Source organism: Leucoraja erinacea, chromosome 16, assembly GCF_028641065.1.
Source record: "Leucoraja erinacea ecotype New England chromosome 16, Leri_hhj_1, whole genome shotgun sequence".
NCBI lineage: Eukaryota > Metazoa > Chordata > Chondrichthyes > Rajiformes > Rajidae > Leucoraja > Leucoraja erinaceus.
In genome coordinates, this window is record NC_073392.1 from 22564909 (window position 1) to 22582455 (window position 17547).

At 42.9% G+C, this 17547-nt stretch overlaps 2 protein-coding genes across 2 annotated transcripts in view; both read right to left on the reverse strand.

Moving 5' to 3' along the window:
- LOC129704603 (testis-expressed protein 264 homolog) overlaps positions 1-1867 on the reverse strand; it is a 209912-nt gene extending 208045 nt beyond the window's left edge. Inside the window, exon 1 of the mRNA XM_055647833.1 lies at positions 1394-1867. Within this exon, the coding sequence (XP_055503808.1) occupies positions 1394-1654 (261 nt within the window). The 5' untranslated portion in view covers positions 1655-1867. The remainder of the gene's footprint in view (positions 1-1393) is intronic.
- Positions 1868-6803: 4936 nt separating this feature from the next.
- mst1 (macrophage stimulating 1) overlaps positions 6804-17547 on the reverse strand; it is a 53167-nt gene continuing 42423 nt past the window's right edge. Inside the window, exons 13-18 of the mRNA XM_055647831.1 lie at positions 16467-16581; positions 15337-15414; positions 13811-13957; positions 10115-10221; positions 9430-9569; positions 6804-8252 (exon numbers count right to left, since the gene is read on the reverse strand). Coding sequence (XP_055503806.1) covers positions 8094-8252; positions 9430-9569; positions 10115-10221; positions 13811-13957; positions 15337-15414; positions 16467-16581 — 746 coding nt within the window. The 3' untranslated portion in view covers positions 6804-8093. The remainder of the gene's footprint in view (positions 8253-9429; positions 9570-10114; positions 10222-13810; positions 13958-15336; positions 15415-16466; positions 16582-17547) is intronic.

Genomic DNA, 17547 nt, shown 5'->3' on the forward strand with positions numbered 1-17547 from the left:
TATTTGGCAGTTCTACCCAGATTCTACAGCATCCAGGCTAATGTCTCTCCTTACTATTGGATTAATCTCCTCATTAACCAGCAATGCCACCCTACCTCCTCTTCCTTTCTGTCTATCCTTCCTGAATATTGAATACCCCTGTGCATTCAATTCATCCACCTTATTACGAATGCTCCTCGGGGCGGGGGTGATCGGGGTGCCGGTGCAGCAGAGTCAGTGACTCTGGGTGGGCGGAGGGACCGGACTGTCCCCAACTCTGCTGCAGCTGACGGGGACATTGCCGGGTTTTTGCCCCCGTGTGTCCGCTGCCCGGAGCTGCGGCCCCGCTCCACCCGGCCCCGTGTGTGGCCGCTGTCAACCCACAGCCTGTCACAGCGCGGCTGCACAGGGGAAACAGGGCAAAGGGCATCCATGGCCGGACAGCGCTGACCCCGGGGGATGCACACCTTCAGCCGCTTACACCTTGGTGCTTGGGTTCAGAGCAAAGATACTAGAGCATTTGGTTTAGACCGCTCAGTCACCCTCCAGCCCCGGGCTGTCGTGAGCCAGGACTTGCCCTCCATCCACCAGCATGCTGTTCTTTCGCAAGTCAGTGAGCAGCAGTGATTTTGGCGGTTTTCACTCACGATTACCCCTATTTCCACAATTTTTTACAGTGCAAAAATTGACCATTTTTGTGTTTTTTAACTGGTAAGAACGTATGTGTTGCGTGTGTTACTAGTGTATGCCGGAAGCTGCCTTGTGCTGTAGAAGGATTGAGCTACTCCATGCGTCACCCCTTTGACCTGATGGCCTTACGTGCAACTACCCTCTAAGACAATAAATATCAATGAACTTGATTTATGCATTGGACAAAAATCTCCGCTTGTGCACATTACAATAAACTGGATTTCATAAGATATTCGGGTAAATCGTGCAATCTTGGTCTTCGAACGACAGGTGTCCCCTCTTGAAGGGATAAGCAAATAACCCAATTTGATTTTTGCTTCAACTGAACCAAGTGAAAGCAATCCAAGTCTGAAGAAGGGTTTCGGCCCGAAACGTTGCCTATTTCCTTCGCTCCATAGATGCTGCTGCACCCGCTGAGATTCTCCAGCTTTTTTTGTGTACCCAAGAGAAAGTAATCCAACTCCAGCCAGTTGCAGAGCACTTCCTGACTGCCACTACCGCTCCTACTACTACAGGTACTGCTCCTGCTCCTGCTACTACTGCTGCTCAGCAAAGATGAGAGGCAAGAGCACCGCTCTATCATCTTTGCTGCTCAGACCAAAGATCTTACAGCAGAGCTCTGCAATAAGATCTTTGGCTCAGACAGCCCAGAAGGCGCCGCAATGACGTCACGCGCACACACCGGTAACCGCATCAGGCCCAGCTGCAGGCAACGCCTCCTTACCTGCTGAGGGTCGTCGTAGTAGACACCGATACAGCTCAGCTTCGGCCCGATGCTGGTGCTCTCTGTAAACACACAGGCCGCCTCGCGGTACGGGCCTTGCTTGTACTTGTAGGCCAGGGTAAGAGCGCGGACGGGCGGCGGGCCGGAGCGCACCGCCACCTCGACCAAAAGGCCGGAGTAAACGGCAACCGCCAGCAGGCTGAGGAGCAGGAGGACAGCCAGCAGCAGGATGAGCAGGACCAACAGGCTCAGCTCGGGCATAATGGGGCGATGGAGGTGAAATCACGAGCGGGTTTGGTTGAAGGAAGGAAGGAAGGGACGTGACGTGACGTGACGGGCATGAGGTGCTGGGCGGCGCGGGCTGGGCGGCGGCGGCGGACAGAGATCATCCACTCGGGGGGAAAAGCTGTAGTCATGGGTGATTATTCGCACCATCTTGATGTGCTGCCTCACTATTACCGTCATGTCCTCCACATCTACTTCTACAGCTCACTGACTGAATAATACAGACGTCCTGACTGAAAATCATACCCTTCCGATCAATTGTTTTAGGATAAGCCTTTGTAGAGAACATGCTACTTTTTGCTTCACCCATTTTCAAAATATAGAATTTTGAATTTGGCGTTTGATTGGTACAAGGAGACTAAATTCCCTCCATAGATAGACACAAAATAATGCTGGAGTAACTCAGCGGGTCAGGCAGCATCTGGAGAGAAGGACTAGGTGACGTTTTGGGTCGAGACCCTTCGGACCCTCCATAGATCCAGCCTGAGCTGCTGAGTTCCCCAGCACTTTCTATGTTTTGCTCTTAAAATACATTTGTGGTCCGCTGAAGAAACTACATGATAGACCACTCTGGAAGTGCAAGTTTTACTATACACTTCATACAGTAGAGCACATCATAATACAGCCTGAGTGAATTAATAAGGTTAGATTATTTTTTTAATCCGTTGTCTAGAATTAATCGATACCCACCTTATGTACCTTATATCAGCTTTATTGTATGAAACGTTCGTAATGCGGCGACGCAGATGTCGTTTACAATTATCCATATTGTTTATGGGTGTGTATTTTCAATAGCTACTGTTTCCAACTCCGACCAGATGTCATATCAGTGATTGAAAACCAGGACTTAAATATGTGCATCATACATATTGTAAAAGAGAAACAATGCTTTGCCAGCTTTGTTCTCAGCAAAGATCATTGAGCGGAGTTCTCAGAGCGCAGCGCCACACCGAAGGAGAACAAAATAATTTTGTTCAAATGTTGCCGTTTGACATCGATTTATGTACATACTCATCCCGCGAAGACTACACGGGTACAATATTTCTTCGTTTTATGGGAAAATATGAGGCTAATATCTCCTTGTGATCCAGGAAGAAACATGTACAGTCTACAACAACCTAATTATGTTGCTAATATTAATTAGAAGCTAGTGACAAATGTAAATGGTAATGTATATGTACTATATATAGGAATAGAAATAGAATTCATAAGCTCTGTTCACAGTCCTATTTATTTTTAATCCAACCTAAGAACAAATAAAGGTGGAAAACAACTATCATGTTCTTGTAGGAGATGTCTCAAAATAATCAATAATTATATTTTTATTCACCTAGTCACAATAGGTTATTGGATTTCACAATTTACAGCTGAATTGGTTTAGGCATTTTTAGTAATTGTATATATGGATAGGATTATTATTTCTGATATGGTAATAATAGACAAAGGTGCAGGAATAGGCCATTCGGCCCTTCGAGCCAGCACCGCCATTCAATGTGATCATGGCTGATCATCCCCAATCAGTACCCCGTTCCTGCCTTTTCCCCATATCCCCTATCTTTAAGAGCCCTATTCAGCTCTCTCTTGAAAGCATCCAGAGAACCTGCCTCTGAGGCAGAGAATTCCACACACTCACAACTTTCTGTAGAAAAGGTGTTTCCTCGTTTCCGTTCTAAATGGCTTACCCCTTATTCTTAAACTGTGGCCCCTGTTCCTGGACTCACCCAACATCGGGAACATGTTTCCTGCTACTAGCGTGTCCAAACCCTTAACAATCTTATATGTTTCAATAAGATCCCCTCTCGCCCTTCTAAACTCCAGAGTGTACAAGCCCAGCTGCTTCATTCTGTCAGCATATGACAGTCCCGCCATCCCGGGAATTAACCTTGTAAATCTATGCTTCACTCCCTCAATAGCAAGAATGTCCTTCTTCAAATTAAGGGACCAAAACTGCACACAATAATCCAGGTGTGGTCTCACTAGGGCTCTGTACAACTGCAGAAGTTTGCTCCTATACTCGACTCTTGTTATAAAAGCCAACATGCCATTCGCTTCCTTCACTGCCTGCTGTACCTGCATGCTTACTTTCATAGACTGGTGAACAAGGACCCCCATAAGGGGGAGGGGGACCCCCATAATAAGGGGGAGGGGGACTTTTTGCTGTCTCTTAAGATGCTTTTCCAATCTCCAGTGACTAATTTCATGCTTAATTGCAAGTTTGCATGACTATTTCAAATCTACAGGGTTATTAAGTAATATATAGTTTTATTTAGATATACAGCATAGAAACAGGCCCACTGAGTCCATGTAAACCATCAATCAACCATTCGCACTAGTTCCAAGTTTTCCCACTTTCTCAATCACTCCCTACACATCAGGTGCATTTTTTAAAAACAGGCCGTACAAAGCCATACATTGGAATATTTTGGATCAGAAAATTACAAGCATTAATAGACTATAAATGATTATTTTAATGTCCCTTTGAAAAAATTGGTTCAGAAGATTTACATATGAATAAAAATATTCTCCAATACTGTGCTAAAACTGAAGAAAATTGAATAGATTCATAGCAAAGATAGACACAAAAAGCTGGAGTAACTCAGCGGATCAGACAGCGTCTCTGGAGAAAAGGATGTGGTAACATTTCAGGTCGAGACCTTTTCTCCAGAGATGCAGTCTGTCCCGCTGAGTTACTCCAGATTTTTGTGTCTATCTTCAGATTAAACCAGCATCTGCAGTTCCTTCCTACACATAGATTCATAGTTTTGTTTCAGCAACACCTCTACTTCCTGAGAAGATTACGGAGATTCGGTATGTCAGAGAGGATTCTCTTGAACTTCTGCAGGTGTCCAGTAGAGAGCATATTGACTGGTTGCATCATGGCCTGGATTGGCAACTTGAACGCCCAGGAGCAGAAAAAACTGCACAAAGTTGTGAACACTGCCCAGTCTATCACTGGTTCTGACTTCCCCACCATCAAAACGATTTATCGGAGTTGCTGCCTCAAAAAGGCAGCCAGTATCATCAGAGACCCACACCATCCTGGCTACACACTCATTTCACACCTGCCATTGGGAAGAAGTTACAAGAGCCTGAAAACTGTACATCCAGGTTCAGGAACAGCTTCTTCCCTACAGCCATCAGGCTATTAAACACTACAACCTCAAATAAGCTCTGAACTACAATAGACTTATTATTGCACTCTTATTGTTTGTTTTTTGTGTGTACGTGTGTGTGTGTGTACATGTATGCGTATATACACACTAAATTTATTTTTCTCTCATTTATTGTTTACAGTACTATGTTTACATATTCTGTTTGTACTGCAGTAAGTAAGAATTGCATTGTTCTATTTGGGACATATGACAATAAAACACTCTTGACTCTTGAACAGAAATACAGAGGCTACACTGCAAGATGCGAACTACTGGTTAGCCGCAAAAATAAGATGGCCTGGTTATAGTTATAGTGTGTGTTAAAGCAATACAAGGGAAACTGCACAAAGGAGGGGGTTGGGGAGGAAGGATGGGAGGGAAATGGGCAGAAACAGATAGATTAAGCAGGGGGAAAACATTTAAAAAGAAAATTAACTAAAATATGTGAATTGATTAGCTATATCACACATACAACAACATTCTACAACACTGATTACACTGCGAGAGGCATAACGGAAATCGGATTGAACATTCCAAGATGGTGGCCATTACGCTCCGTTCTACACCTCAGTGCATTGGATTACGCAGGAGTGGAGTATCTTGCTTCGCTCTATGATCTTTGGCGGCGGCGGTGAGGGCGAAACAGGATGTTCCAAAGGGAGAGGTGAGGGTGGTGCTAACCCATAGGAGGAAATGATGTGATTATTGCTGAACGGTGGTCCTTGAATCAATAATGTTTTTTTAATTAATAGCCTGAAGAAGGGTCCCGACCCGAAACGTCACCTATCATTTTTTTCCAGAGATGCTGCCCGACCCTGTTAGTTACACCATCACGTTGTGTGTATCTTCGGCATATACCAGCATCTGCAGTTTCTTTCTACACAATGTTTTTTAATTGTCATGCTCCAGCTATGAACCAGAACAAAACAGCAGCAATACAGAGGCTCGGCAAAGAGTTGCTGCCTAATGCCCCTGTCCCACTAAGGCAATTTTTTTGGCAACTACAGGCGACTATGCTGTCGCCACATGGTCGCCAGGGTGTCGGCTGTATGGTCTCATCAGTCGCCCAAATAGACATACCTTTTTTCTGGTCGCCGCTGGATTTTGAAATGTTCAAAACGTTTTGGTGACAGTCGGCGCCCGAAGGCTTGACGCCAACGATCGGAGCCTGACATAGGTGCTGTCGCCAGGATGACATTGGTTGTCGCCAGGATGACGTAGGTTGTTGCCGGTGCTTACCGGTGAATTCCATTGGTGACTACATACAACAACCGGCGACTGAATTGTCTTACCTTGTCAGAGCTTGTGGGTTTTCGCCGTGTGCTCCAGTTTACACCCAAATCCCGAAGATGTGCAGGTTTGCAAGCTAATTGGTCCCGGTAAATTTCCCCTGGTGTGTAGTGGATGTAAAAGTGAGATGACGTGGAACTAGTGTGAACGGTTGGCATGGACTCGGTGGGCCGAAAGGCCTCTTTCCATGCTGTATCCCTAAACCAAACGTCATCTCTTTCCATGCACTGAACGTGTAATTTTCCTATCACACACCCTAACATTTTCAATTTGGTTAAGTATCCCTGCATTTTGATATGAAGAAGGGTCTCAACCCGAAACGTCAACCATTCCTTCTCTCCAGAGATGCTACCTGTCCCACTGAGTTAATCCAGCATTTTGTGTTCGATTTAAACCAGCATCAGCCGTTCTTTCCTACACATAGACTTTTTCCCTATCAATTCACATTGCTTTCACATGAACTCTGTTGATATAATATCAATTGCTTTCACATCAATTCTGTTGATTATCATTTTAAAAAAATGATATTCTATAGCCATTTGGTGTAAGATTTCAGATCATTTCTCAAAGCACAATACGAGATTTGCAGTTAACAGTGATGTGCAATACTGATTGTTCGGGATTTTTGTGTGGAACAAGCACTGAGCATTGTATGTTCAAATCACTATGTCATTATAATTACATCATTTGTGATTGATTTAATAACAAGATTTGAGAATGTTTCAAAGATACACAGAGCTAAACTTTAAATGCAACAAATAAAATAGGATACATTATTCCCAGGAATATAGTATTTTCTAATGCAGTGTGTGGTTATATTTACTGAGTGGCTATATATTAATAGATACTTGGTTAAACTATTACAACTGGAAGGATCAAATGTCAAATAATGATGTGACCCCAAAATAGCAGTTTTATACATCACACTACAAAAACCTGTCACAAGAACAATCCTAGATATAACTAGAATATGACAATAATATTGTGCCCTTCATCTTATTAAAGAGATCCGAAACTATGCATGCATTATTGAATAAAGTTTTCAAGACATGTTGAGAAAGCAGCATAAGCATGCAGGTCACAGACTTTATAAATAAAAAACAAAAGCAAGGAACTTTTGTTGGAAAACTATAATATGGGTTTTGTCATAAAAGAAGATTGTGTTCACTTCAGGATATTATACATTAAAACATGAAGACATTGGAAAGGGTACAGAAGAGATTTACTGGAATAATTTGGGGTATCATAGATGGGAGAAGTTTGGTGTGTTCATAGACCAAAGAAGATTAAGGTGTGATATGGTAGGGTGTTCAAAATCATGAAGGTTCCAGATAGAGTAAACAGATACTCTCATTGGCTGAAGAGTTGATTGGTAAAGAATAAATGCTTTCCTTTACACCTCCTTTTATGATGAAGCAAGTTGTTCTGATCTCAGATCACTGCCTGAAAGGATAATTGCTTTCCTAAAGGAACTGGATATGCAGGTTTACAAAAAATGGAGGCAGGATGAAAAGAACAAGGTAATTGCATAAATTCCACCTGCACTCACAAAATCCCTGGCATCAGTGAAATAGGCTGAATGACCTATCATGCAGTATTGATTCTGTTATTTAAACCTACTCAGCTTTTTTAAACCTTTGCCATGGTACTTACAAAGCAGTAAATATTGAACATTTGCAATTTAATTAAACAAACATCACACATAGAAATTACTTGATCCATTGGTGCACTCAATAACACATCTTTTCCAAAATAATTGATCCATTGTTCTATTGAAAACAAATTCTCCCAAACATGATGAGGTTTGAATATCAAAATGTATTTTAGTTTTAAGCCACTAAATGGTTAAAGCTTATTTTTGTTATTAATAATGCATTTAAAGTGTGCTGGCTAGTACAGACATTGTATTTATATCAATGCAGATGCTGATTGTTATGTCTACCGTTGAAAACATTTGCTCTGTTCCAAAAACCTTATAGTTCCATGACTTTTTTAATCCAGTTTACATACATTGAGACTCTGATAAAGATCCCTGGCTGATTTGGCCGACCACACCCACGACCTGGAATAATGACTCCTTCAAGTACCCAGCAGTCATGAGTGTAGCAGGCGAGAGGTCCACCATAATCCCGCTGAAAGACAGAAGAAACATTTTCAGGTTTCATATCTCTTAAAGTTATGACAGTACCTGGCTCAACTACATGCTCCGGCAGCTCATTCCAAATACACACCATCCATTGCTTAAAAATGTTACCACTCGGGTTCCTATTAAATCTTTCCCCCCTCACCTTAAACCCATGTTCACTGATTTCGCTTCTCGATTCCCCTACTCAGGGCAAAAGACTGCATTTACCTGATCTATTCCTCTCATGATCTTGTACACCTCTATAAAATCAGTACCTGGATGTGGCATCGAAGGATGAGAAGCCGAAGCAAAGAAGTGGAAGCCAAATAACCGAATGGAAACAAAGTCGAAACGCCAAATAACCTAAAGCATACGAAGCCGAAACGCCAACTAACCAAAAGGTTGGGACACCTAAAAGCCAACTAACCGAAAGGGCGGGATGCCTAAAAGCCAAGTAACTGAAAGGGTGGGACGCCTAAAAGCAAACTCACCGAAAGGCCGCTCTGCCAAAACGCCAACATGCCGAAAGGCTGCGTCGACTACAAGCCTACTCACCGAATAGCGGCTCTGCCGAAAAGTCAAATAACGGACATGATGGTGCCGGGGGGGGCGGGACTTGTCAGCGATTGGTCCAGACCCCCGCATCCATCACATCACTGGCCGATGGAGACGGGAGGGTGGGGGTCATTTTCCCACACATGCCATAGGTGACTGGGCACTGAACCCGAGCACCAAGTTGTAAGCGGCCGAAGGAGCGCATCCTTTGGGGCAGCCCCCACTCTTCCAGGGCCGCCCTCCGCATTGTGACGGACTGCGTGTCAGCAGCACCGGGTGGAGCAGAGGTGAAAGATCAGCACCTACCAACAATGAAGGCACTGAAGCCCATCCGACAGGGCAGGGTCGGCATTAAAACTCAAAAAAGAGTTACTGATTTAAAAACAAAAATGTTACAAGTATAAATAGTTCTTACATTCAGGAACCTGGTTAATTAAGTGGGGGGATGGGTAGTGATGGCGATAGTGATGGGGATGGGGGGGGGGGGGGGGGGGGGGGGAGATAGCCTCAGTAAGGCTTTTCCCTTAACCTTTCCATATTTCTGAATCTTGAGATTCTATTGCTATCACCCTGAGGTGCAATTTAGCTGGGCACCCAGACAGTCTTTATCAGCTGTTTGCTATTTTTACCTCGCAGGCTCCTGATCCCCGTATACCAGTCCCAGCACAGATCTCAGTCTCTACCACACGGCCTCTGTAGTACTTATTGCATTTCTTGTTACTCATAACTGGCATTGCCAATATATTCAGAACATCTTCATTGCCTGTACCTTCAAATCAAAAAAAGAAATTAGGAGACCCAAGTAGATGGAACATGGGGCAGTATATTATTTGTGTCCAAAAGGTTCTGCAATTATATACCAATGGTGTTTAGGAAGATTTCATTAAATATTCTTTTCATTTCTGGTGTAGCAGAAATACAGAGGCTCATCTCATTTTGGTCTGGAAATACCAGGTTTTGGCAATGTTCATATTATCACACCAGCTACACCATATTTATAATCTAATTTATTGACGTGAAAACTCCTGCAAGTACTGTCTTTTCCAATAAAGTTATTACATTAAAGTACTAAAATTCAGTGTGTTGCCAGTTTGATCAAGGTGTCATTTGCTTCTGTGGTTTATAGATTAAGGTGTGCAATTGTTTGGATTTAAATGTGGGACCACTGACACAGTCTCAATCTGAATGCTATTTTCATTTTTCTGCATTGATGGTTTCAACTGAAAATTGGTTTTGGCAGCTAGTAAGAATTTATCTGAAACAGAATAAATAAGAATGAAGTTTGAACACTTAAAATATGTAAGATGCTCTTACCTTGGGTCTCACCCCATCCTGCAATCTCACATTTCGTCATTTCAGGAACAATGTACCGTTGAGGTGGCAGACAGATCACAGCAACTCGGCTATTTAAGGTTGCAGGCCTGAGTGGGCAGAAATCAGTCTAGGTTACCAAGGAGAGATTGGCAACTCCGTTATTAAAAGCAGAGTGGACATTAAACAGTGAAATTGAAAATTTGGGGAAAGCGGGATTTAATGCAGAGAAAGTTGTGTTGTTTTTTCCATCCAGTGTTGGTGGTTCATGTAAGCTTGAAGCATGAATTCAAATAATAATCAGTACTTCAGTAATTAGCAAGTCAGGTTACAAAAACTTTAAATATTCTAAGAAGTAGTTCAAAAACAACAAAGACAATAAAATATAAACAAAATGCTTTAAGAACTCAGCAGGTCAGGCAGCATTTGTGGAATCATTGTCATACAGCATGAAAACGGGCCATTCAGCCCAGCATGTCCACACCTACAAACAATCGGTCATTTACACTGATCTTACACTATACCAATGTTTCCACTTTGAAGAAAATTACCCGAAATTCGGGAAATTCTGGTTGTCTTCGGTCATTTTAGGGAAATGGAATAATTTCGGGAAATTTCCGCATCCGGCCCGTGAAGGGGTGTAAAGGTAGTACACACAGCACTGCCAGTTTGATGATCAAAGGTTTAAACAGAACGCTGTCAGTTTAATGCGTGGGAATTTAAACAAAGAACTGTCGGCCTCAGCGCTATGGGTTCTAAATATAGCGCTACCGGCTGCGGCACTAAGGGCTTTAAACATAGTGCTATGGTCACAGCGCTATGGGTCATAGACTTTTCGGTAAATTCTCGTGTAACAATGAGTCTTTGGTATTCTCTTTCTCAGTGGAAGTTAAGCCTTTGATTATTTTTCAGACAGTGTGATAAGTTACCAGTGGGCGGTGGGATTGAGTTACATTGGGATTGGCCTTGATTTTACAGAACGGTGGGTGGGCTCAAGAGGCCGAGAGAGAGGGAGGGAGAGAGAGGGAGGGAAGGTGGGAGGGAGAGAAAAGAGGAAGGGTGAGAGGGAGGGGAGAGGGGGAGGGAGGGTGAAGGAGAGAGAGAGGGAGAAAGAGGGAAGGAGGGAGAGAGAGAGGGCGAGGGAGGGACAAAGAAAGGGATGGAGGGAAAGGGCGAGAGACGGAGAGAGCAGAGACTGAGACACATGAAAGCAGTTTGAAAAAACGAAGACAACGAAAGCTGTTGGAGGCAACGAAAGCTGCCTTGCATAGCACTGTACGTCAAGAGTCGTCAACAGTGTTTTATTGTCATATGTCCCAGATAGTTCAATGAAATTTCTACTTGCTGTAGCACAACAGAATATGGAATAATAAAAAAAAGAACAAACAATAACAGTGCAATAATAATAATGAGTCTATTGTAGTTCAGAGCTTATGAGGTTGTAGTGTTTAATAGCCCGAAGGCTGTAGGGAAGAAGCTTTTCCTTAACCTGGACGTTACAGTTTTCAGGCTCCTGTACCTTTTTCCCGATGGCAGGGGTGAAAGTGTGCGGCCAGGATAGTGTGGGTCTCTGATGATACTGGCTGCCTTTTTGAGGCAGCACCTCCGATAAATCCTTGGTGGGGAGGTCAGAGCCGGTGATGGCCTGGGCAGTGTTTACAACTTTTTGCGATCTTTTCCGCTCCAGGACGTTCAAGTTGCCGAACCAGGCCACGATGCAGCCAGTCAGTATGCTCTCTACTTTGCACCTGTAGAAGTTCAAGAAAATCCTCTTTGACATACTGAATCTCCGTAATCTTCTCAGGAAGTAGAGGTGCTGATGGGCTTTCTTTGATTGCATCAGTGTGCTGGGTCCAGGAAAGATCGTCGGAAATATGCACGCCCAGGGTGGGTCCTCAACCTTCCTCTTCCAAAGTGCGCAATCAGTTCTTTGGTTTTGTTGAGAGCCAGGTTGTTGTGTTGGAACCATATGGCCAGTTGGTTGATCTCACTTCTATACTCTGACTCATCATCATCTGCAATTCGTCCCACAACGGTGGTGTCGTCAGCAAACTTGAAAATGGAGTTCACACTATGTCCGGCTACACAGTCATGAGTATAGAGTGAAGTAGAGCGGGGGGCTGAGCACCCAACCTTGAGGTACTCCCGTACTGATTATCACTGAGGATGAATTGTTTCTGCTAATTCGAACAGACTGGGGTCTGTGGATGAGGAAGTCGAGGATCAAATTGCAGAGGGATGCGCTGAGAACCAGTTCCTTGAGTTTCATAACCAGCTTTTTTTTTGATTAAAAAATTATTTAATTTCAACACGATACAATAACCAAAACCGTGGTGACATACCCACCACCATGTTACAAAATCATCAAACAAGTATGTTACAAATATTCTAATAACTGCTATACAACCCCGGTGAAGGGGCAAGCATCTGGCTCAGGGAGAGCCCTCTTCCACCTGGCGCTGTGACTCATCGATAGCCAGCTTGGCCAGACCTATGAGCAACCCATGAATCCCCTTTCCCCCACTCTCACCCCCCCTGTAGTTGAGTCAGGGAACCCTGGGGTTGCGCAGAGCACCGGTGGTGAGGTTTAAAAGAAGGGGGGCAAAGTGGTGAAGAAGGTGAAGTACCTGGGAAGCAAAACCCCCAGGGACAAGAATGATCCACCCATCCCGTCACCTAGTCTGCAAGCCCCATAATCCAACTGGGAGCAATGGGGATCGGACGGGAGGAGGTGGTGCCACAGAGGAAGGTTGCTCAGGTGACCCCACAGTCTGTGAGCTCATCCCCTTTTTAAAAAAATTGAGGAATCTCTCCAGGGAGGAGCGGAAGGGGGACGAACGGGAATCCTCCAGGAGGAAGGGGAGTACTGTGGTGGAGGAAGACTCCCTCCCTTTGGTTCGGGCCCTGGTCCCATGTTCTGGAGGGGATTCTGGGGAGGGTGGCGATGGAGACCACTCGGGTGATGTGGAGCAGGAGGAGATTCCTATTGGGGATGGTGGTCTTGGATGAACTTGCGGATTTCCTCCACGGAATGAGTAGAGTGGCGTCGGGGGGAGCGAGAACATTTATCGATTCATTGTCCGAGGAGTCCCCTTCCACCTGCTCACTGCAGATGGAGACACCATCCCCATCCCCGGACGTACCCAATCATGGGTAATCTATCTCTCCCTCCTAACCCTATTTGGCAGAGTAGATGAGAAACCAGTAGATACAATGTACAGTAATTGGATATTCAGAAAAAAGTGCCACACCAGTTGGTGAATATGTTACAACATGTAGAATTGGGGTTAATATAGCAGAGTGGATTGAGAGTTGGTTAAGGTGGAAAGCAGAGTAGGAATGTCAGGTTGGCAGGATGTGACTAATGGGTACTAACAGATTGATACTTGGGTCCCAACTATTCATAAATTATATCAATGATTTGGACGAGGTGACCAAATATAATGTTTCCGTCTAATGATGACACAAAACCATGAGGAATGTGGATAGAAATGAGGTTCAAATGGCTTGATTGTATATAATATAATTTCTGGATAGCACACAAATGGTGTTTTCCACTGTACTTCAGTTTATTGATAAAAAATAATCTAAAACCAACGCCAAGAACAAGGCCCCTCTATCCCTATTCTCAGGAGCCAATATATCCAGATTGAATTAACTAAACGGATTAAAACAATGAGAAATTATCACACAAATTACCTTTCCAGCTCCAGCATGATCAAATTGGATCCCTTTGGTCCACAAACAGCCCTCTGGATGGAAATTGTCTGTTTTTCAGGATCATCAGACGTGGGATGTTTCAGGATGGTTCCCATCAAGGCCTCATAGCCCCTGAATTCAGTGTAACTAGAGTTTAAAGATATAAACAGGCGCAACAATGATTTGTCATTTTATTACTGATGCTTGGTTATGTTGTCAATGGAATGCTTTTGGACAAGTTTATCAACAATGTTCTCATCCTTCCCACCTGTTCATTTGAAAGAGCATTTAAACATAAGAAACTGGGATTGAAATTCCCAAAACCTTTTTACCCGTCGGTGATCAGAAATTTGAGATTCTATATTAGAGTTAATAAGCAAATGACACAATAAATATGTGACCAAATGTTATGATTAATAATTGATATTAGGCAGTGCAGCAATTAAAACATAGATTTTTAAATATATTATCGCTAATAATTCAGTATCTGGGTATGATGAAGAATTAAAAGATTTTAAACAATTAGTAAGGAGAATCAATTTCCACCAGCAATATACTCAGTGACAGACAGGCACAGATTAAAAGGTAATTGCAAAAATATCAAAAAGAACATGAGGTGAGTTGTGCACATGCTGAATAGGTGGGTATAGCAGCTCCCAATAATAATTTTCAAAGATGAATTAACATGCATTTGAAAAGGAGAAAATTTCTGGCCTGTCTAAGGGCAAAGGAATGGGGTTAATTTCACGATCTCTTAAAAAAACAGCACATGCGTAATAGACTAAATGGCCTCCTGCACCACAGATATTATTCTACGATGAAAACATAAGTAAACTTGGTAATGCAGCAGGTACACAAAAATGCTGGAGATAATCAGTCTGAAGAAGGGTTTCGGCCCGAAACGTTGCCCATTTCCTTCGCTCCATAGATGCTGCTGCACCCGCTGAGTTTCTCCAGCATTTTTGTCTACCTTCGATTTTCCAGCATCTGCAGTTCCTTCTTAAACACTTGGGAATGCAGCAAATAGACTGACTTCCTACTTGCTTTTTCTCTTTCCATCAAAATATTACTGTTAATCCTGGTCAAAACCTTCAATGGTTTTGCAGGCTACCTTCAGCAATTCCCATTTTGGACAGGGGCAGAGATGGATCTTTCCTGGGTTCTGGAATTTATGATTCACCTTTTACAGGAATATACCCATTGCAAAATAAACAATATCAGCAGTGGGGTAGAGGTAGAGATGGGAGAAATTATCACCATTGAAGTAAGGTGGCTTGAAAGATATTGCTTGTAAACAGGCCACTTAAACTAACCCATTACTAACCCATTCACTACTGCTTATTTCTCAGTTTCCTTGTCTTCTCTGGCATTTTGGTCAACAATACCACACAAACTGAGGCAAGTATTGATGCTTCAGTTTCATTTCACAACCTGGCTCTGCACATTCCTATTTCAATGTATGGGACATTCTAGGAATACATTCAAAGATCCATGACAGTTCAATGCAAAAAAAAATTAAGTCATACCAGGAGGGAAAACATTGCTTGGAGCTGATGATCCAATTCCTGCTTACAAGAGTCCCACCACAAAAATGTCTCCCTTCCCTGAAAAGAAAATTAACAAATAAAAATTACACATTCAGGAAAATCCACAGAGCTCTCTAGAGTGAGGGAGGTTTGGGTTGGTAATGAATAGGATGAAGTCCATGAGAGAGAAGCAGTTGAGGGCACTGGGAATGTATATACTGAAAATATTCCAAGGTTGGTGCTCTAGAGATAGCCCAAGGGGTTCCTGGGGATGCCACACAATAACCAGCTTCTAGCTATCCACTCCCACAATTCTTCCTAACAGGTCCAGCGATGGCAAGACCCACTCCTTCACCCCGCCATTGGCTCTGACTCGCCTGTTCTCATGCAGTTCTTCCTTCCCACTCTTAATGGAATTTTCCTACTATTATCTGAGATAACAGCAGAAAATGCTGGAAATTCTTAGCAGGTCCAACAACTCTGGAGAGAGAAACATTTTGAGGACACTGGCCTTTCATAAAGATCAATATTTTTCTCTTTCCATAAATGCTTCTTGAACGGCTGAATATTTCTAGCATTCGATTTTTATTTCAGCCTTCTAGCATATGCGGCATTTTGCCTCTGGCCTGCAGATTAGATGTTTTTCACCAGTCAAACAAGCTTTTCATCACCTTGTGCAAAACATTTTTTTAAAAGACTGTAATTAGCATTCATGATTTTTCCACCTACTACTCTTTGGGAGATTAATATTAAATTCCTACAAAATCTTACTTGGCGGATACTTGGGTAAATGCAGTGAAACCTATTCAACTTGTTGCAAATCCTCACAGGTTCTGTAAAGATGTCGCTGACCTCAGCCATGGCATAGCCTCCTAGCTTGCTTCGAAGCTCACTCTAATTCCCAACTTTCCAATGAAATGTTAAAAGGTACATCTTTAAAAGTAGCGGCATTGTCTGACATAATCTATAGATTGCAGATTGCAAATAGGGTAGGCAGTCAATGATTGGAAACTCACCCATTCAGGCACAGCAGTGCAATTTTGTGAGAAAGTACAAAACTTTTTGGGTGTAAACTATGGGCCAGAATCTCCAGGGATCGTGCTGGTCGGGATAGCAGCTGATTGATTTACCTGTTGCGAAGGCTCACGGTCCAAGGGGAGTTTCCAGGCATACCATTCAGAATCCGAGACCTTTTCTTAGGTATTCGGTCATCTCGCTTACCACATGAGTTAAAGTCAACTGAAGCTGCAAAGGAAAAGGTACGATTCAACACAAAACGATGACCGAGTCAAGATGCAGTCAATTCAGGCAAGTGGTGTTTGCTAAAAGAAATGAAGTAGACAAATTGGGCCAAATTATATATTTTTCTCCCCGTTAAATTAATTGATTCTGCTAATTGAAACAAATAATTGTACTACATGTATTCTAAATGTACATTCTCAGTGTTTGCTTTTTGGTACTGAACATAAAACAAGCACAACTTGGATCTTCAGAATATGATGTTTTAAACAAATTGATGACCATAATATGATGTTTTAATCTACAATTTGAGAGGGAGAAGGGAAAATCGAAAATGTCAGTATTTCAGTTGAACAAAGGGGATATGGAGCCATGAGGGAGGAGCTGGCCAAAGTTGATGGGAAAGATACCCTAACAGGGATGACAGTGGAACAACAGTGGCAGGTATTTCTGGGAATAATACAGAAGGTGCACGATCAGTTCATTCCAAAGAGGAAGAAAGATTCCAAGGGGAGTAAGGGCGACTGTGGCTGACAAGGGAAGTCAGGGACAGTATAAAAATAAAAGTGAAGAAGTATAACATAAGAAAGATTAGCGGGATGCCAGAGGATTGGGAAACTTAAAAAGCAACAGAAGATAACCAAAAAGGCAAAACGGGGAGAAAGATGAGGCAGGAAAGTAAGCTAGCCAAGAATATAAAGGATAATATAAAAGCTTCTTTAGGTATGTGAAGAGGAAAAAAATAGTTAAGACCAAAGTTGGACCCTTAAAGACTGAAAAGCTTCTTTATGGGGTAGGAAATGGAAGATGAGTTGAACAAAAATGGTGAATCTTAAGACCAGAAGTTGAGGCCAGTTCCTTATTTAAGACTGAAACCTTGTGAATTTCAGGGGGTATGGAGGAAGGCAGGTACGGGATACTGAGTTGGATGATCAGCCATGATCATATTGAATGGCGGTGCAGGCTCGAAGG